The 20,294-nt window shown below is 43.5% G+C and overlaps 1 protein-coding gene and 1 pseudogene across 1 annotated transcript; one reads left to right on the top strand and one right to left on the bottom strand.

Moving 5' to 3' along the window:
• Positions 1–463: 463 nt before the first annotated feature.
• LOC134154698 (transmembrane protein 209-like) lies at positions 464–14,786 on the top strand. The gene is made up of 15 exons (XM_062601380.1): positions 464–506; positions 2,838–2,964; positions 3,081–3,139; positions 3,880–4,011; positions 4,989–5,227; positions 5,639–5,843; positions 6,313–6,488; positions 7,442–7,513; positions 8,651–8,747; positions 10,308–10,433; positions 10,862–10,959; positions 12,947–13,061; positions 13,162–13,259; positions 14,080–14,153; positions 14,732–14,786. The coding sequence occupies exons 1-15, from the start codon at positions 464–466 to the stop codon at positions 14,784–14,786; spliced, it is 1,716 nt and encodes a 571-aa protein (XP_062457364.1).
• A 2,722-nt stretch (positions 14,787–17,508) lies between these two features.
• Positions 17,509–20,156, bottom strand: LOC134154697 (uncharacterized; annotated as a pseudogene).
• Positions 20,157–20,294: the final 138 nt, after the last annotated feature.

Here is a 20,294-nt window from a genome sequence, read left to right as displayed (position 1 = left end):
GTGCCCAGGGCCAGAAGGGGAAGCGGCCACCCCTTCTGGGTGCCGCTTCTGCCAGCAGCGTCCATGGCCACCTGGGCTGTAGCACCCGGGAACTAGTGGAGTTGCAGAGCCTGAAGGCAGGTAGGAAGGAGAGCAGCAGAGCCCAGAGGCTGGCCTTGAGGCGAGCAGGCTTCCCCTTCTGCAGAGACCTGCTAGGGGGACGCCAGGGTAGGCAGCTCAGAAGGGCAAAGGAGCTCAAGAAAGCTGGCAGGCCTTTAAGCTGCTGAAGGAGAGCCTCCTCCAAGTGCCACTCTGCTCCACCTTGACACTCCAGCAAGCCCAAGTCAGGGCAAAGCCTGCGGCCCCTCACTAGCAATGGCGATTCTGGAGGACCAGGCTTCATCGTTCCATCTGGTGCGTGCGCATCTGCAAATGCAGGAGCTTTGCTTGAGAGCCTGCTCAGGGAGACTTTCATCAGCACTACATGAGGATTGAGTCCCCTTCTCTCTGCAGAGTGACAAGCCTCAGTAAGGATCCGCACCTCAGACCAGCTTCTAGCCTCTTTGTCCTCCACGCATTTTCCATTCCCCCCACAGCAGGAGCTGCGAGAGAAAGCGCCCATCACAGAATCATCGAAGGGTGGAGGTTGGAAGGGGCCTCTGGAGATCATCTCGTCCAACCCCCCTGCTCAAGCAGGGTCACCTACAGCACACTGCACAGAGTGGCCAAGCGTTAGACACTGTGTTTATCGATAACTGTGTGGTCTAGGCTTGTAGTTAATCTCCTTTTTTAGGCTTTCTTACTTTCAGGTTGGTGCTTGGGATCTGAGGCAAAGGCAGGAAGGGTTTTGGAGCAGCTGAGGTTGTCCGCTGGCCCGCGCTCACAGAGCGGTCTGCTGTAACTCGTTGTGCTCCCTTTCAGCGGCCAGCGATGCTTTTATTCCTCCCTGCTCCTCGTGGTGAGGTTTGCAGGCAGGAGCAACACGTTTGGCCAGGCTCTGGCGTGGGGCAGCCGGGGGGTGTGCCCGCACGCGGCCGTAGTGGGAGCCGAGCAGGGGAAGAGTACGGCCGGGTGTGGGCACGGCCGGTGGCGGCCAAGGCGGGCAGCAGGGTGCGGGGGGGCGTCGCGGCCGCCGCGCTGGGGCCGCCCTGGCGCCTGGGGCCGCTTGCGGCCGGGTCGGGCAGGCGCCATCGGCCGGGGCGTCCGGGGCGGCTGCGCGAGCGTCCCCCTGGCAACGGCGTCCCCCTGGCAACGGCATCCCCCTGGCAACGGCGTCCCCCTGGCAACGGCGTCCCCCCGACAACGGCGTCCCCGCCCCCGCAGAACTGCCTACGGTGACGTCACGGGTCCGCGCGACCAATCGTTGGAGGCGGCTGCGGTGAGGGCGGCTGCAGTGAGGGCGGCGGGCGGAGCCTGGGCCTGGGCCGGGGCCTGGGCGCCCTCGGGGGTGGAGCGGAGCGGCGGTGTCGCCGCCCTCCCGGGGCGCCTGCTCGTTGCGGGGCCGAGTCTGCTTGTGGTCGGCGGGGTTTGGCTGCGGGGGAGCCGGGGCGTGCGCGCTCAGCGCCTGTCAGCGAGGTCCGTGCGTGTCGTGGTGTGTGCCAGAGTGGGGGGGGTGTGGGGAAGGGTCTAGGGTGGTGGAGGTGGGAGAGGGCTGTGCGTGTGAAATCCTGTCATTTCAGTTAAACCGCGTGTTCTCTGAGGTAACTCTTGTATGTTTGTGTTCAGCGACGAAGTAGCTGAGAGGTTTTGAAGCCTGTGGCCGGGGGAGGCGTGGCAGTTTCCTGCGCTGATGGGAGGAGCAGGGAAAGTGGCCAGTGTTACTGCTGTTGTGTGCGGCATTTTGTGGCATAAAGGCGGGGGGGTGTGCGGAGGGTCTGGAGACGGACACGGGCGGGGGTTTTCAGTAGGAAAGCTGCCGGGCTGTGCACGGGCGAACGTTGTTTTTCAAAAGCGGAGTCGTCTCCCCCGCCCCCCTCCCCCCCCCGCCGTTAACGGCATCTCCCCGGCAACGGCGTTCCCCCCCGCCCCGCCCCCCCCCCCGCAGAACTGCTCCGGTGACGTCACCTCTGCGCGACCAATCGTTGGAGGCGGCTGCGGTGGGGGCGGCGGGCGGGGCCTGGGCCTGGGCCTGGGCCGCGGCGCCCTCGGGGGCGGAGCGGAGCGGAGCGGCGGTGTCGCTGCCGACTCAGGGCCTGGCAGCGAGGCCTGGGAGTGCGGCGGGCTGCCGGCGGGTGACAAGCGCGCCTGCGCGTGTGTGTGTGTGTGTGGCATGGTGTGTGCTAGAGTGATGAGAGGAGTAGAATATGTAGGAAGCGTTATTTCTGTTACATAGGTCATTTTGTGGTGTAAAGGGGGGAGGGTGTGGGGAGGGTACAGAGCTGTCCTGAGCTGACAGAAGGAGATAGGTGGGTGTTTTCAGTAGGAAAACTGCCAGGTTGTGCAAGATGTTTTCTTGGTCTGTTTTCCTTGCTTGGAGAAGGCAGTGTTGCCTCAGCATTCCGAAAAATGCTATTTCTCAAAAACGCTGTTGGAATCTGGCTCTCTTTTCTGTCCTCTGTACCTCAGTGGAGAAAATGGAAACTGTTTCACTGTGAAGAGGTGACAGTGCTTATGCAGTTTATAAGAGGAATATTGTTTTGGGTTTTTTGTTTTTGTTTTTTGTTTTTTGTTTTTAAACCACTGAAGCTCATTCTTAACACTACACACGATTTGGTACCTCAATGTGAAGTCCTTTTATGTAATTTCTTTTTGCTTTTTTACTTTTTTAAAGGTCTTGTACAGAGTGAGAATCTAACTGTATATAAATTTTCAGTCTTTAACTTTCTTTGTGTGCTTCCTGTTGCAGACAATGGCGGCAGAACAGATTTCTGCAGCTTCGCTCCTTGACAGGACTGTGAAGATTAGGAGGGAGGCTGAAGAGCGGAAAGTGGTCTGGGCCTGGGGCCTCCTTAATATGTCTGTTGGGGGGATGATATATACTGACATGTATGTTGATTGTTATATCTGACTCAACTAAGTAAAGCATTCTACTTTGTATATGCTTAAATATTTCATAGGACCCAGTTACTGTTAAATTGATCGCTTCTTCCTTTTCTTTTTAGGACTGGAAAACTTATAAGTTCCTATTACAACATCGCATTTTGGCCGCTCTGGTATATTGGTGAGTTGTCACAGCATGTGAATTAGTTTTAGGGAGGAGGGAAGGTTTCAGCCTTCATTCTTCTTGCTGGGGAAAGCATTTTTAAGGTTTGGGGTTTTTCGTTGTTGTTGTTGTTTTTTAATAACCAAGCTTCATTTTGTTTTCCTTTATCCCTTTTGGTGCTGTTGGAATTTCATCATTTTAGTGACAAGTAAGAAAGAGTGTGAAGAACAGGTTTCCTACCTTAAATGTGTTTAATGTGTGCAATAAGGCTTTGGGGAATAGTTGAAATAGTAGCGTTGTGTTGTATTGTAGGGCTGCAGGACATTTCCAAATAATCAAATTTGGTTTCAAATGAGTAGGCTCAAAAGTAATTGTATCTAATACTATTAGCGGATGAAAAGGAAGAAGAGTGAGAGCAATGTCAGGTAACGAGTGACAGAAGGTTTGGCAGAAGACACTTGATAAATAGCATGAAACTTCATTGCAGTGCTTTGTATCCTGTCTGGAAAATACCTTTCGCTTTTACAAATACATATTGTAGCAACAGAAATGAATTTCAATATAGAAAGGAAATTTATCTCTAATGGTTCTTGCATGAAAAGGAGAAGTTGTCTTACGTCCGTGCTCAGACTGGCAGTTATTGGTAGCCCTAACAATAAACTATTCTTGATTTGTGTATAAACTTGTTTTCTCAGATCATTTACTGTTACTCCTGTTTATGGTGCCTAGCATGATAAAAACCTTTGTGTTTGTTCTAGAGCTTGCGCTTGTATCCCTGTTCAGTCTGAATGCCTTATTTGATTTTTGGATGTACTTCAAGTACACAATGGCACCAACTACCTTGGTCATGACTCGTAGACAGCAGATCCTTCTAGGGATGCAGAATGCAGGTAGGTGTTATAAATTATAAATACTTTTTTTAAAGATGATATCTTTCTCAAGCCCATGAATCTTTAGTGAAGTGAGTTCTCAGTTACCTCATCTGACAAGAGCAGTAAGATGAACTAACTGCAGCCTATAAAAATTCAAAATAAAAGTGATAAATTGATGAGCAATTAAGGGGAGAAGTGGAGAGGAAGCAACCAATACAAAAGGAGAGTGGGCTGTTAAAGGGCAGTGAGAGAGACTTAAACTTTATGAAGCTGGACAAGGAATTTGTAACCTATAAATGGGATTGAGAACAAGGCAGAGTGTATAGGTTTGTATTTAAATTTGGTATCCTACTATCATCATACTGACTGGAGAGCGCCAAATTAGAAAGAGAAAAGAGACCTTAGTGTGCAGTCTGAAAATGACAGGCTAGAGAGGAGTTGCTCTGAAAAGTTCTGAACGTCTGAGTGATGTTGTAAAATATAGAAAAACTTGGCAGAGTTTGAAAATACAGCAAAAGCAAGGTGCTAGTACAATGTGTTACATACTACTAGGCTGCCTCCAGAGAAAGAGCGGCAGATACGGGAGTAGGGTTATATCACCGCAGCTGAGGAGTGTAATATCTGGGTTTGCACAGGTAAATGAGACATTAGATGTGCTAAAGACACATGAAGCAGGCAGGTAGAGTAGCTGACCAAATAAGTTACATAATTGCCTCAGGCTATGCAAAGGTGCTTGGTAGAATTTAACTGAAATTTTAAATTGTAGAATTTGTATTGAATTATGATCACGTGTCCCAGTTTTCTGATTTTTATGTCTTTGGGGTTGACTGCTGAATCCTGTAGGGGTCAGACTAGAATAGTCTTTTTAGTGTCCTAGAATTTCCTTAAGGGAAGAGAGTTGTGTATGTGTGTTTTACTGTGTATTTAAAGTGAGGAGGAGAGTTCTGGGCTGCTGCATGTACAGTGCTGATTGTGGTTTTTTTTGCTTATTGCAGCGGTACAAATAATTCCAGCACATGAGCTGGCAGCGAAGAAAGTCCCTTCTTCTACGCCTTCTCCTAGAGTCCAGGGTCAAACTGTGCTGAGTTACAGCCCATCCCGGCCCTTCAGGGCCAGTCCAAAATTTACTTCTGGTTGTATCTCAGGGTACAGCCCTCAGCAGCAGGCTCTGTCAAGCAACAGCGCTTCTTATAGCAGTGCTTTAACCTATTCACCAAGCAGCAGCTACAGTAAGGTAATGACCAAGGTGGCTTCAAGGGGAACGGTTTGGCTTTGCTTATCGTGTCCTTGTGTTGTGCTGTAAGCCATTGGAGGTGTGCGGCCGGCAGTGGAGGGTCCTGTGTGTGTGTTCGCTTTGTTTGCAAAGCAGATGAAATTTGTCTTGTCAGTATTCATCCTCTTTCCCTGGTGTTAATTTATTTGTTTTAGAGTAGCTAGCTTGTTTCAGAGCACAGCAAAAATAAGAAACTAGAATGTAACTACAAAATAGCAAAAACCTTCCCCCAAACGAGAGCATATTTTATAGCAGCAATCAGCAGAGTAATCAATTCTTATGTTGAGTCGATCTATTCATTTAGTTTATAAAGTCAAAATGGAACTCTCACTTTCCTCATGTGACACAACTGTTTGCTTTTGTTTCCCAAAGCTTTCCAGCTTCAGCTCTTCTCCTGCTGGTTCACCATATGCCTCAAGTGTTGGGCCAGTGGAAAGCACCGGGCTAAGGTCTCGTTGCCACTTTTCACCAATGCGGTATAATTCCCGTATGAGTCAAGATGATGAAATCACAGACCGCAAGTCACTGCAAAAGTACCTTCGAAGCGAAGAAGAGAAACAGCGTAGACTTCAATTGGGTACATAAATAACTTCATGTAGCCTGAAAAGCTTGGCAAGGAGGGGATGTTGGTTTTATTTGAGAGTGGATGAGAAAAGTTGGAAAAGATTCCTGCAGAGAAAGAGAGCTGCTGAAGTACTAGTCTATATTATAGATATACTAATAATCTCTGTAGCATTTGTTGTGTATAGTGGACTATAATGAGTTGAAGGGCTTTATCACCTCGATGAGAGGGATATTTTGTGGAGAAGGCAGTTGAGCTAAAGGTGGTAAATTACCTGCAGGCAGTTTTTGTCTGGGATAGGGACAGTGCCTTATTAATATAAAGATGAAATCAGTGTTTATGCAGACAGATTTTGGTGTATGTATTTATGATAATTCATGAGCACGTCTCTCCTGTCAAAGCCTTAATATAGTGACCTATTGCCTGTAGTGTTGCTTCTGTGATTACTTGGTGATAATTTTATGACTGTTCAATGTCATTTCAGCAAGTTCATGTTCCAGCTCTCCTTCCAGCAGCCCAACCTTTTGGAACTACAGCCGTTCCTTAGTAGAGCAAGCACAGGTGCTGAGAAAGTACCAGTATCAGGTGGCTTGCATGCCCCAGGCTCCATCAGCACACAAGGACGAAGCTCGTCTGAGCTCTCCACTGACTGCAGAAGAAGTAAGCTCAGCACCAAAGGAGCCAAGAGAGAAAAACAGGGCTCTAAAATATGTGGCTCCATCCAAATGTGAACTCCGTCAATGGTGCTAGAAAGGGAGAAATCCTATAGCATTTAACCATCTTCATACAGCTTGTAAGACTTTTTGCCACAAGGGGTATACATTTCAAATTCCGGACTGTAAAATTTTACAATTGTAAAATTGTAAAATGATTTCTTCCTTGGTGAACAAGGTACCTGTGTTTAGGTGGAAAACTGACTCCTGAGAGAATTTCAGGTTTCATGCTTTGTGGTCTTTGTAATTAACTAATACTCACCGTGTGGGCCACGGTGGAAAGCTGGAAACTTCTGTTGGTTTGGCCAACTGTTCAGAATTATTTTATCTGAAGTTGTTTAATATTACTGTGTAATCTGAGAACAGATAGACTTTGAGTTCAACTCAAGAATGGTGGTTGCGGAACTTTTTTTTACCATTTTGTACTCTGGATAAAATAAACTTGTGACATAAAAATTGACTGGAAACTGACCTGTACCTAATGTAGTGAAATAGTTGAAGGTGTGTAAAATTGTTCTCCTTTACACTTGTGTCTGGAATAAGTCTGATTCAAAAGAATGTCATTAATGTAGCTTTTAATTAAATTTGATCTGTTTTCTTTATGTCGTACATTAACTTAGTCTACCCTGCAACTTGGACCAATTTTATCCTAACAGAGCAGGGAACGCAAAACTGTGCGTTTGGACTCACGGGAGATTTAGTGTACTGTGAAAAGAGAGTAGGAGAGTAGTATGGTAAGCTACTGTAGAATTCACATGATACAGACATTAGATGAGAGTTCTGGAAGAAATGCAATTTGCATTATGTGCTGTGGCTGCGGTCAGAAAACGTCGTAGGCCCTAAAAACTCTTTAGTATTCTGTTAGGTTGCTGTATGTAGGTAATAATGTTCTTTCCATAGGTTTGGGCAAGGGTGATTGTGAATCGACGACAGCTTGATTACCTGGATTCCTGGACCGCTAGGTTCAGAAGTGTAAGTCCGGTCCCTGTGAACTGCCTGTTCTTGCTGTTAGAATAGGTACAGCAGAATGAAAAAGTACCTCAGTGCTCCCTGTATACCTAAGGAAGTGAGAAGAATTACATATTTGAGTCTATTTGAGGATTAGGGTGGGCTTGGACATGGAGACTAAAACAGCATGCTTGTAACCAAGAAGTATTAAGACACATTTTCAACCTGAACTTTTGCACTTGCTGACCTAGGTGTTTTCTGTTCTGAAAACTTCACAGTTGTAAAGTTCACCCACCTTTGAATGAAGACACGTGCATCTTAACACACAGTGGATGTGAAAAGACTTGTTTTTTCTTTCTACAACCCAATTTTCTGAATTTTTTCTGTTTTTTTTTCTCCTGTATTTCAAACTCCTTCTGGACTCAAATAAAGCATGGGAAATGCCAGCCCGTTGACTTTTTCCAACAGCCTTGAGGAGTGTAATAAGAAAACAAAAAGAAAATTTTGGTCTTAGGCAATTGCTTTAGCAGAGGAAATACAATCACATACTATGACAAAATAATTTGTAAGCCTAACTTTGAATTACCCCTTCAGTCAGCAACTGTCACATATGTAGTTCTTCTAAGTAGTGGGACGAGTGAAATGTAAAAGATTTCTATGATATGTGGGATTATGACTGTTCTGTACCAGATTCCTAAGCATCTGTTCATAAACCTACAGGCAGCTTGGCTTCAGTTCCCAAACTGTGTCACATACAAGTGTCACATACTGTGTTTATCAGGCCCTTCATTTCCTGAAAGGGTTTTGAGAGGGAGTGGACCCATGAAAGTTTAAATTACCACTATGAGTGACATGCAGTGCCTCAGAATACCCCTTTTCTCATTGTACAGGAAAGCTTTATCAGTATCACTGCTTTCTGGAGATTTGTTTTCCCAAGTTCTCTATAGTGAATTTTTGGCATTTTAGAGGGTCTTTCTAGAGCCAATCACCCCTATCTAAATTGATGCTCTTAATTACTTTTGCTCCTTGGTTGACTTCAAAGTTCCTGTTGTTAAACTCCTTTGTGATTGTAACAGTGATGCTGACTAGAGAGTAAACTAACATTTTTGTCACATTCTTGTTGCTTCTAAGCTTTTTAATTTTTGCATTTCTCTTTCCTAGTGGATTAATGAGACTATTTTAGTGCCACTTGTACAAGAGATTGAGTCTGTGAGCAGTCAGCTGAGAAGAATGGGGTACCCAGAAATGCAGGTTGGAGGTATGATGATAGAGTAACTGGGGGGTTCGCTGTGGTGGTTGGTAGCAGGCCACCCCATAGCAGGGCACTGCATAGGTAGTATAGCAAACAAGTCTGCTAAGAATTACAGTTCCGTTTCCTGTTTGTATTGGTGTGATCTTTGCTTCATGTAATGCATTTTACTAAACTGGAAGGATTCTTCATAGGATTTCTGGAAATACTGATAAAGGCATGCTGATGCTGCAATAGCATAAAATTCTTAAGCCTCTTGTTTCCTCTGAATTCATTCCTGGAGAGTTAAAGGCTCAGATTAACATCCTTGTATTTTAAACTGTCAGAAAACTATCACACGTTGCAAGGATGGTTGCCTGTCAGCCCTCTCTGTCTACGTTAGTATGTGTCTTTCCAAACTTAAAATCAGCTACTTCCTGAAAAACCTATTGCTGTTACTTCCTTAAATTGTTACCTGCTATCTTGTCTGAAAGCAAACAGGCCACAAAAAGTTTTATGAAAACTTAGATGTGATACATTGTGTCCAAATAGTGTTTAAGAACTGAGAAGTCGTCTTATGACTGTGATAATAATAAATCTATAGACCTAGGAAGTATTTATTTATTTATTTATTTTAACTTAAATTAATTCTGTTATCACAGGCGATTAATCGTTTGCATTTAAGATCTAAGATCATTTTAAGGTTAAGATACATTAAAGTTTATTTATTTATTTATTTTAACTTAGAATAGTTCTGTTATCACAGATAGGCTATTAATCGTTTGCATTTAAGATCTAAGATCATTTTAAGGTTAAGATACATTAAAGATTATTTAAGTACTAGGTGTAGCACTAAGTGGGGTTGGGGAGGATAATCTCAGGTGTATTTTGGAGAGCTATGGGCATTAGAAGAAAAGATCTTTTGGTTGGGGCAGTTGATTTTTGCTGTTTTGGGGTTTCCCCCCCTCCTTTTTAAGCATTTTGATGAGCTAGAATTCTAGCTAAAATTTCATAGTGCAACTCTGAAGGAACTCCTTCTGTTGCCCTATCACATGCATATTCCCCCTCAATCAAGTGCAGGATTTGATAGGCTTCATTTAAACAAAGCCTACTTTTTTTTGGCCTGTTTGTAGTTTGTCCTCAAGATCTGCATCTGTTGTGGTGCCTGTGAAAAACTGATCACTTACTGACCTCATCTCCACCTTGCTGCCCTCCTGCTGCTCTTTAAAATGGATGTTACTTCTTCCCTTTTTCACACCATATGTTTCTGTTTTCTTATGGAATGCAAGCCCTTCAGATAAGGGTCTGTCGTCTTTTGCGACCGCACAGTGCTGCATAGCGTTTATGTTGTGTGGTTTAAGGGAGACAGCTAGTACTTCACTGGGATTGGAAACAAACATTTGGAGTATTGGATAAGCTGTTAACTGTGTATAAATCTTAGTAAATTATCTTAGTAAGTTACCTTAGTAAATAGTGAGACAAAAAAGCCAGTTCCTCCTTGTAACAGTGCATTTGTTAACGCCTTGTAAGGGAGAATGTTCAAATTTCTGTCGTGGATGCAGATGTCGTGCTGGCTCTTGTCGCATGCAGAAGCCAGCGTCAGCAATCTGAAACAAGCAGCGCTTGTTAAAGCTCCAGTCATGCCAACACTGTACGCTATAATGCAGTATTTGGATATTGCAGCGAACCAAGAGTATTTGTTTGAAAGGATCAAAGGTATGTGGTCTACCATACTGACTTTAAAACGTTTCAGTTAGCTGGGTCAAGCGTCGGTGGTGTCAGATACCCCGTCAATTAAGAGGTTTGAACTACAGTCACAGCAGGGAGAAGAGCTGCTTTTCAAGTAGCAGAGGTAGTTTTTGCAACTTCCTCTTTTCAGACCGATGTAATGATGTGGGACTTGGCATGGAAGTTTTTATTTCTTCTCTCAGTTTGGGGTGTGAAGTGTCCTATTTAATCCCTTCATTAATTACCAATAAAAAATACCTTGTAAACTCCACTCCCCTAACTTTATAAGCACTTCCTTAGTTTAATTTTTCCTATTTTGTGCACTGAAAATACATGCAGTGTTCTTGAAGCTAGTGTCAAATATGTCCTCCTTGCACCTTCAACCTCCAGTAGCTGAATAAATTTTGTTTTTTCAGAGCTTTCTCAGGGAGGATACATGAGCTCATTCCGATGGAACAGAGGAGGAGATTTCAAGGGCCATAAGTGGGATGCTGACTTGCCCACTGACTGTGCTGTAAGTTTTCAAAGAAGGCTTAATATAACTTCCTAAAGTGTGTCTTTCAGGGTAGATTTTTGTGTGTGGTAGCAATTAAGTCTTTTGAGGAACATGGTCAAAATCCTGTTTGCCTCACGATCCTGATATTCTCATTGTAGTCAGTGAAATTATGCAAGGAATAATGCCAATGGGATTGGACATTGTGCAGATCACAAAAACGCGATTTCATGTCTTAGTCTTAAGCCAGTCTCTTATTTAGACTCACCTGAGATGTCAGTCAGGTAACTGTTTTGGGAGCAACCTGACAGAAGGTTGCGGATTTGTTAGAGCAATATTCTTACCTTATTAAAAAAAAAAAAAAAAAAAAAAAAAAAAAAAGTCTGCTTTAACCAAGTTTCTCATGCAAGATGAACCTTAAAATTTTCCTTTGCTGTAATGGTTAGAAGAACAAACGGATTATTAAGTGGCGTGTCTTGATGTTTATTTAATTCAGTAATATTTCTTGAGAGATCCACAGGGATTACATTATCTTACTTGAGAACAGACTTGTAGTCATGCTTAGCCAATTAATGCAAAAGGTCAGGAGAAAGCACTTCAGTGAATACAGTGACTTGAAAATTCAACTGAAATAGTTAAAAGAAAGGCCACAAGATAACCCAGGGAGTGGAGAACAAGCTTCACGTGTGACTCTTCAGTTGAACTCTGTATTTGAAAGGAGAGTTCAGGTGATTTGATTCCCTCTATAGATGTTCAGTTACTGGGGAGAAGCAGAAAGAAGATTCATATGCAAGTTTTACAACCTTGCTGACAAAGATGCAACAAGATTGAATTGCTGGAAGCTAAAGTTGAGCAAAATCTGTCTTGAAATAAGATTTGATTTTCTAGTTGTGAAGATGACTAAATATTTGGGACTGACAAGCTGGGAAGCAGCTCTAGCTATCTTGGTAGACAGCAAGCTGAGCAGTTTGAAAGTATTAAAGACCGTAACACAGACCATCACACCCTGAATTCATTGTCTTTTAATGAAACCAGCTAAGAGAGGTAGTGTTGGACAATGTACTAAACTTGTAAAGATTCTGGAAAAGAAGTTCTGATATAACAGATGAAATTAATATTAAACATTGTCTCGAAGCTTTGGCATTAACTTAAGACAATAAGTGCCAAATGAAGAGTTTTTAACGGTAATGTTAGTCTCATTGCATGCAACTTAAAGCAATAATTTCCGCTAGACCTTTTGAGGCTTTGGGCATTTAGCCCATAGAAATTCTTCTGTCTGCCAAACAAATCCTATGTTGAACACAGGAGGTATCATACTACAGAGTAATTTGGTCACGCTGCACCCAAAGAATGTTGAGAACTCTACTGTAAGAGTTAAAACACAACATGCAGTACTGCGATTTTCTCGCTGTTAGCTAAGAAGATACTTGTTCTAGGACTTTCTTCCAAAATGTTGAGAGCTGGTAAGATTCATGAGCAGTTCAAGTTTTTCCATTGATTTTGTTTTGCCATTTTTGACAAGAGAGGAGCAACTTGCTGGGTAAGTGTAGTGTTTGGAAAAGTTGTCATTAGATCGGATCGGCCTCTCTAAGCCAAATCTTTGCAGCTAGCGTAGAAACCATCATGAAATCAGGTATCTTGTAGTTTGTCCTATACATGCTATTCAGATCTGTGACTTTGCAAATTCTGTGAGATGTGAAGATAGTTACTTGTATGTCAGGAGTTCAGTTCACATGCAGCACCTTTTTAACGTGTTGTGACTGAAAGGGTTTCATTTACAGGAAGAATAAACTTGTCTTGATGTCTGTGGCGTGCCCTGGACCATTGAATTCAGTGCTCTAAGTGTTAAGCTGCCTTGGGCTTCTAAACATGGTGGGATTAATTAAGTCCATGATGCAGCAACAGACTCTCAAATACCCTAACTAATGTCTGAGATTATGGAAAGAAAGCTGCTGTCCTGTCAGTCTTCTTAATGATACTAAAATGAGATTTGTTTTTGTTTGCACAGATCCTTATGCACATATTCTGCACTTACCTCGATGCCAGACTGCCCCCTAGCCCCAAATACCCCGATGGCAGAACCTTCACTGCCCAACACTTTGTTCAAACACCAGATAAACCAGGTATTGGCATTCTTGGACTGCTTGTTTAGCTGCTGTTTCCTGCTTGGATCCCATCAGCGCTCTTAAAATCCCTATCTTATTTTAAAACTTTAATTCACAGACATTACAAATGAAAATGTATTTTGCATCTACCAAAGCAACATCAATCCACCCCACTATGAGCTGATCTACCACCGCCAGGTCTACAATCTGCCCGAGGTATGATCGTGTTAGTTTTTTCTGCTGTCAGGAAACCTTGAGCAGACCTGATCTGTTTCTTTTTCATTCTTCGTTTTCCTTTGGAACTAGCCACATCCATTGAATATGTAGGCTGGCTCAGTGCAGAAAGCAAATGTTACCACGATCTTTGACCATCATGTGGTATTTAGTCTGCTGCTGAACGATAGCTTCAGTGCCTAGCTTAGGTACATCAGTGCCCAGGCAGCAGCTTCCTCTTGTTGTTTATTTTCTGATGATTTATTCTAAAATCCTAATTTATGTAAGCTCTGAGGTGTGTTGCTATTCCTCAGTGCCAACGAGACTGATGCTTGTCTGTACGAGCTTTTGGAGGGAAACATCTAATCTCAATATCAAAATACTAGACTTTTCCTGTACATCTTGATTTTATGATTGAGCCCCGATTGTGACTTGATTTTCTGATTTCAGAAAAGCTCTTTTAAAAAGCATTTAAAAATATTTGAGGGTGATAATCCATCTAGAAAACAAGCTTGGTCTTTTTCTGGTGTTTGCCTAATTGAAAGATAAGAATTGAGGCAAAACCCCAGCAGTCTAAGCTGTAATACCATTTCGTGAGGTCTCTGTTATAGTTTTTTCTCATCTCTGATGATATAACAGGCCGACAGGGCGCACACTGCAGTATATGTATCTTGCAAAAAGTTTTGAAGGAAAAATTGTGCTGCTCCACCTAAGATCAGGACAGGGGATGACAGTTGTTTTAAATAAGACATTCTAAGATATTAGTGTGGTTGTTTGCATGTGATTTCATTTCCAAGTTTTTTTCTCTTCCCGTGGTATTCAGGGCAGAAACAACATGTTCCATACATTGCTTATGTTTCTGTACATCATAAAGACAAAAGAATCTGGGATGCTTGGGTAAGTGTCAAACGTTCCGTATCATTGCGCTGCGCACGAGATCTGAGCAGGAGCTTTCTGTTTTGAAATACCGTAACTGAAGTTGCTATCATAGGACGATACTGATGGAATTAAAATGCTCTTCTCATTTTAAGTAATGGCAGCCTTTTTACAAAATCATGTCAGTTTTGTGTGCATGAGCGTGCAGGAAATGTTTTGTGCTTTTCTTTGGTCTTGTGCTGGCTGAAAAATCCTGTGGAGTCCATGCTGCGGAATAGTGGCCTTGGCCAGACAACCAGGTTGCTACCTTCTTGCTAGAAGTACTGTGCTATTTATAAACAGGAGACAGACACTGCCATAGTGCTGTAATCTCTTGGTTTTGGCATAACAAGAGGAGTTTCGAGTGCACAGTGAAAGCCGGAAATGTCCGGACTTTTTTGTTCTGAAAGAGCTGTTTTTAATTCGAGGTGAAACACGATACCTACATAAATGTTAAAATGCTGATGTGTGGGATTGGCAGTTTTTCTTGTAATGAAGATTTGTTTTAAATAGGAGCTTTAACTTACTTGTGTCTTATCGTTATAATGCTGTTTTTGCAGGCACGTGAATTTTGGTGCATCAGGAGTCAATGTTCTAGGGGTGTTTGGAGAGTAACATCTCCAGCAGGACTGCAGCTCAGAAGAACGATCCTGCTTCTCCTACAAGACGAACTGAGCAGCATTGTTTCACTTGTTGCCTTGAATATGGACTATGAAATGGGATAATTTAAAGTCTGCTTTATGGACAGAGGGGAAATGTTTGTAATTTCTGTACAGTTTTGGGGAGGATACTCTGTAAAACGTTGTATTGTTTTTTACTGATGAAATGTATCTAAACAGGAACTCCAGGCAGGTCTTTTCTATTTGGCTCCTCACCTTAACAAATCGTATTTAAACCCCCCTTGCTATTTCTGTTGCATTTACTCTTCAAGCACTCTAAAGAGCTTAACTGCCCGCAGGGCTCAGCAATGAACCCGCGCTTGCCGCGTTTGAGGGTGGAATGCAGCAGCGCAGCTGGGACGTGTCTCCCGCAGTTGTACCCAGCCGCTCGCTGGCGAGCAGTCCCTTGAAAAGACAGTTACTGCAACGCGGCCAACTGCCGGATTCACAAGATCCAAGAGATTCCAGACGGGCATAACAGGCGCCAAGTTAGCGCTTACACCGATTTTTGGTTAATTTAATTACATGCGATCTGAAAGGACGTTGTCTTTTATCCCTGCTCATTGGAATAATTGGATTTTGTGACCTCTCTGGATGCTTCAGGTGTTTCCACTGCAGATATAAGGGAAAGAGAAAACTTTTTGACTTGCTGGTTTCAGTAGGTGTTTATAAGATAGATTTAAACCAAAACAAAATAAGCATACCATTCAAATGTGACCATCTTACGAGACAGAAGATGTTGTGGGTGATCGAGTACGACTAGAACATTACCCTGCCTTTGCTTTTTAATTTTTTAAAAATTCTTTTATTTCTCATGTTAGCTTTTCTGCTAGCAGCTCCTTACTTTTAGGGCCTTGCAGACTGGCATGTGGCTTCAGCATCCCCACATGAAACCAGAGTGGATACACCTGCGTGGGCTCATCCCAGGAACTTCGGGGAACACCCCGAAGTTCCTGCTGCCTCGCCAGGAACTTCTTGGGGGCGAGTGGCCGCCGCCTGGCCAGAGCCTCCGGCTTCTCGGGAACGAGTCAAGCTCTGGGGCCGCCGGCCAAGCTGCGGTTCCCGTTGCAGTGACGGTCTCAAAGCTCGGGCAGCAGTGGAACGTCCCCGCTGCGGAACGACGCCTGCGCGAGCGTCTCACCACGCCTGCACGTGCCGCCGTTCCCCTTCTGCGGAATTGGCTTTTGGGGGAAAACACTTGCCTTTGTTTCAAAGAGCGGGCCCCACTTTTTAAGGGGGGGATCCATTGCAAATTCAGGCAAATCAAAAAGGGGGTTAGAAGTTGATGTGGTTTATTTTTTTAAACAGAGGGGTAAAACTGCGATACTGTTGTCCCAAAATCTGGGTTCTGTTACCCGGTGTGCAAGCAACCAATAGACACACAGGGTCGAGATATTTGTTCATTTCATTTCTGTGTAGAGATGGGGGCTAGGTGGTAGATCCACAAAGCTAACACACCTCCTCCCCCTCTCATTCTTGATTTACACACGCTTTCCAGGGAGTATTTTATACAAATCTTTCTATTGGTTACAGTTTCATTACCTCAGGTAATCGCTCTGCGCTTGCGCTTTCACATTCTTGTTAATTAGCACAGGAAGCGAAGAAGAGGCGGTAACATCATTATCATGTCATTTCCATCTCATTATTCATCTAGGAGTGTGAAGTTTAATATGTTAATAAGCCTTAATGAACCTAAGGTCACTTCTGGGTTATTCTGCTGTTTTTGTCTTACCTTCCCCTCACAATCTTCACAGCGCTGTGGTTTCATCAAGGTTATTTAGCCGGAGCTGGTTATCCTTTGCAGTACTGTTTTTCTCTCTCCCTTGTCCTTGAGTCGTGTTAACTATTTGCAAGTTTTTTTTCTCACAGTATTTCTCTAACAATTCCCCCCTTCGAGACTTGTTAATATCACTTATCTAGCAAGTCTCATTTAAACAACTTCAATTATTCTTACATGGATGTTAAATTAATTCTAAGTATTTCCCATGGCATGGGTAATCCGGGAGATTTGGGGAACAGGGAAGCAAGCGGTAATCTGAGTCACTTTTTCTGAAGGTCCGTATAAGCTACAAAATCAGGTTAGTTGTACCAATGAGCGTGCATAACAAAGTTAACAATGTCCTCATTTTCCATCTTAACTCTATAGCAAACAAATTAAATTAAACAAATCAATATTCTTGTAAATCAGCTCTATCTATAATTAACAATACTATCAGAATGCAAAATAACACCTAATAACACTTAAGAGCACTCTATTTCCATGTAAAAGAGTTCAATTTTCCAAGTGCAATTCATCACTTTTGTAACTTCTGTATTATCTTGGGACCTATCTTGTGGGTGTGGCAGTCCACGAGTCATTCAAAGGTGCCTTCTTTATTCGGGAATAGTGGGTCCAGGAACTTATTCCCTCCACCTTTACTGCAGTACCAGTTGTCAGAAGCACCAGGTAAGGTCCTTTCCACTTTTCTCTTAGTGGTTCTTCTTTCCATGTCCGAATATAAACTAGATGCCCAGGCTTGAAGTCATGCACAGGGGAATCCAATGGAAGGGGGGGTACGTTGATTAAAGTACCTATGTAAAGATGTTAGTACCCGAGACAAAGACAATAAATACTCCCTCAACATTTCTTCCCCTCTTACATGCCTTTGATCACTTCATCCCCCTATTTCATTAATTGGGTAAGGTTTCCCGTAAAGTGTTTCAAAAGGGCTTACTCCCTTTTTTATTCTTGGGGTTATTCTTATTCTCATCAAGGCCATTGGTAATACATCTACCCATTTAAGATGGGTTTCCTGACACAGTTTTGAAATACGTCTTTTAAGTGTTTGGTTCATTCTTTCTACCTTACCGCTAGACTGGGGTCTGCATGGAGTGTGTAATTCCCATTTCATCTGTAAAAATCTGGATGTTCCTTGAACCACCTCTGAAATAAAATGAAGTCCATTATTTCAGGATATGCCTTCAGGAATCCCAAATCGAGGAATTCTCTTTTAGTAAAATTTTAATTACCTCTTTTGCACTATTGGTGGAGCATGGGAAGGCTTCTGGCCAACCAGAAAATGTATCTACCAAAACAAATAAATATTTAAACCAACCGCATTTAGGCAATTCAGAGAAATCGATCTGCCAGTGTTCCCCTGGGGTTAACCCTCTTCTTAGTTCTCCCATAGGTGGTTTCTTCTGAATTTTGGGGTTAGTTGCACAACAGGTGGGGCATCTCCTTACAATAAGGTCAGCATTTGATAGCATCTTTGATCCCACGGCATATCTTTTTTACGCTGCTTATCATAGCATCTGCTCCCATGTGAGTTTCTTCATGCAGTCTCTTGAGGAGCACTTCCATCATTTTGGCTGTAGTTAAAGCTTGTCCATTTGGAGTGACCCACCACCCTTCAGCATTTTTTGTACATTTTAGCCTTTCTGCCAATTGATTGTCTGAATATTCAGGAGGTCTCATTTGCATTTTTCTACTGGGTAATAAAGCCCCAATCACCTGTCCTGCTAGTGCTGCCTTTTTGGCTGCCATATCTGCTCTCCTGTTTCCTTGTGCCACTTCACTATTTCCCTTCTGGTGGGCTTTGCAATGCATTATAGCTACTTCTTTGGGTTCCACTGTTGCTTTGAACAATCTTAATATCTCTTGTCCATACTTGATATTACTTCCTTGAGAATTTAAGAGCCCTCGTTCTTTCCAAATCGCTCCATGAGTGTGAACTACCCCAAAAGCATACTTTGAGTCAGTATCTATATTTACTCTTTGGCTCTTTCCGATTTCAAGGGCTCGTATAAGGGCAATGATTTCAGCCTCTTGTGCTGAGGTGTTTTGTGGCAATGGTTTAGCTTCTACTTCTTTCCATTGAGTCACTACTGCATATCCAGCCTTTCTCTCTCCATTCTGTACAAAGCTGCTACCCAGAGTCAATGTGCGGGCCTCTTGTATTAATAAAGACGGTGGCTGCTATAGCCCGGAGGCAGGCCGGCCATCCTTTACTTACTTTGTCTAATTGTTTAGAAAGATATGCCACCGGTCTTTTCCGGCTCCCAAGCATTTGGGTCATTACTCCCGAGGCCACCTGCTGCCGCTCATGCACATACAATTGAAAGGGTTTAGCCATATCTGGGAGTCCCAGTGCTGGAGCTTCCGTCAATTTCTTTTTTATTTCATCGAAACTAGCACGGCATTCTGGGGTCCGCTCTAACCATTCTCCCGGACCCTTTAGGGCTGCATATAAAGGTTTAGTTATCAGCACAAAATTAGAGATCCATATACGGCAAAATTCTGCCATTCCCAAGAATCCTCTCAGCTGTCTTTTTGTGCGGGGTCCTGCAATTCGGCATATAGCCTCTTTTTTTTCCGCTCCTAGTGCACGTTCTCCTTTTGATATTTTAAATCCAAGATATTGGACTTCCTTCTTCGCAATCTGAGCCTTTTTCTTTGAAACACGATACCCGGCAAGTCCCAAACAATTGAACAGACTCACTGTCGCCTCTAAACATATTTGCTCTGAATCCGCTCCACTCAAAATATCATCCACATACTGTAAAAGAGTGACATTTTTGTTACCTTCCTGCCATTGGGCTAGTTCTTTGGCCAAGATCTCACCAAACAGGATAGGGCTGTCCTTGAATCCTTGAGGAAGAACCGTCCAGCATAACTGCTCCTTCTTCCTTGTAGTGGGACTTTCCCATTCAAAGGCGAAAATTGTCTGGCTTTGTTCCTCTATAGGAATACAGAAAAAAGCATCTTTAAATCTAGCACTGTAAAACAATTGTTAGTCTCAGGCACTGAGGCTAAAAGAGTATATAGGTTTGCCACACTTGGATGGATATCTTTTGTTATTTGGTTCACTGCCCTCAGGTCCTGGACCAGTTGATATTCTTGGGAGTGCGGTTTCCTTACCGGCAGGATTGGTGTATTGAATTCAGACTGACACTCTCTAAGCAAGCCATATTGCAAGAAGGCATTAATTAGGGGTTCCAATCCTCTACGTGCTTCTAGCTTAACAGGGTACTGATGCACCCTAACTGGCTTCGCTCCTGGTTGCAGCTCTATTTTGACCAGAGTCGCGTTTTTTGCTTTGCCTGGCTTTGTTGAGGCCCAAACCAAGGGAATCACCGCATCCAATACACTTGAAGGGATACTTGCACTGTTATCGTCTGGAGCCGATCCCATCAAAAGGCAGATCTGTGCTCTCCATGCCGATTCTGGAGGGCTGTGGAGCTGCACGGAACTCTCAGAAAAGGTCACCTGCGCATTCAGTTTGCATAGTAAATCCCATCCTAATAAAGGGAGGGGACACTCTGGCATAGAGAGAAATTCATGAGTCAATTTAGTACCTCCAATCGTGCACTCCATTGGTTGCAAAAAATGGCCTCAAAGCTTTCCTTCCCGTAGCCCCAACAATGGTGGACCCTTACTTAAGGGTCCTTTACAACTAGTTATCACTGAATGAGTGGCTCCACT

This window comes from Rhea pennata, unplaced genomic scaffold, assembly GCF_028389875.1.
Source record: "Rhea pennata isolate bPtePen1 unplaced genomic scaffold, bPtePen1.pri scaffold_33, whole genome shotgun sequence".
NCBI classification, from domain to species: domain Eukaryota; kingdom Metazoa; phylum Chordata; class Aves; order Rheiformes; family Rheidae; genus Rhea; species Rhea pennata.
Note: the sequence above shows the minus strand (reverse complement) of the source record. Positions and strands in the feature narration are given on the sequence as shown.

Bases quoted from the DNA above. Each gene is read 5' to 3' on its own strand.
- LOC134154698 (XM_062601380.1), top strand. From the start codon at position 464: ATGAGGATTGAGTCCCCTTCTCTCTGCAGAGTGACAAGCCTCA. The intron at 3,140-3,879 runs GTGAGTTGTCAC...TGTTTGTTCTAG, and splicing joins TTGGCCGCTCTGGTATATTG to AGCTTGCGCTTGTATCCCTG. The intron at 13,062-13,161 runs GTATTGGCATTC...TTTAATTCACAG, and splicing joins TCAAACACCAGATAAACCAG to ACATTACAAATGAAAATGTA.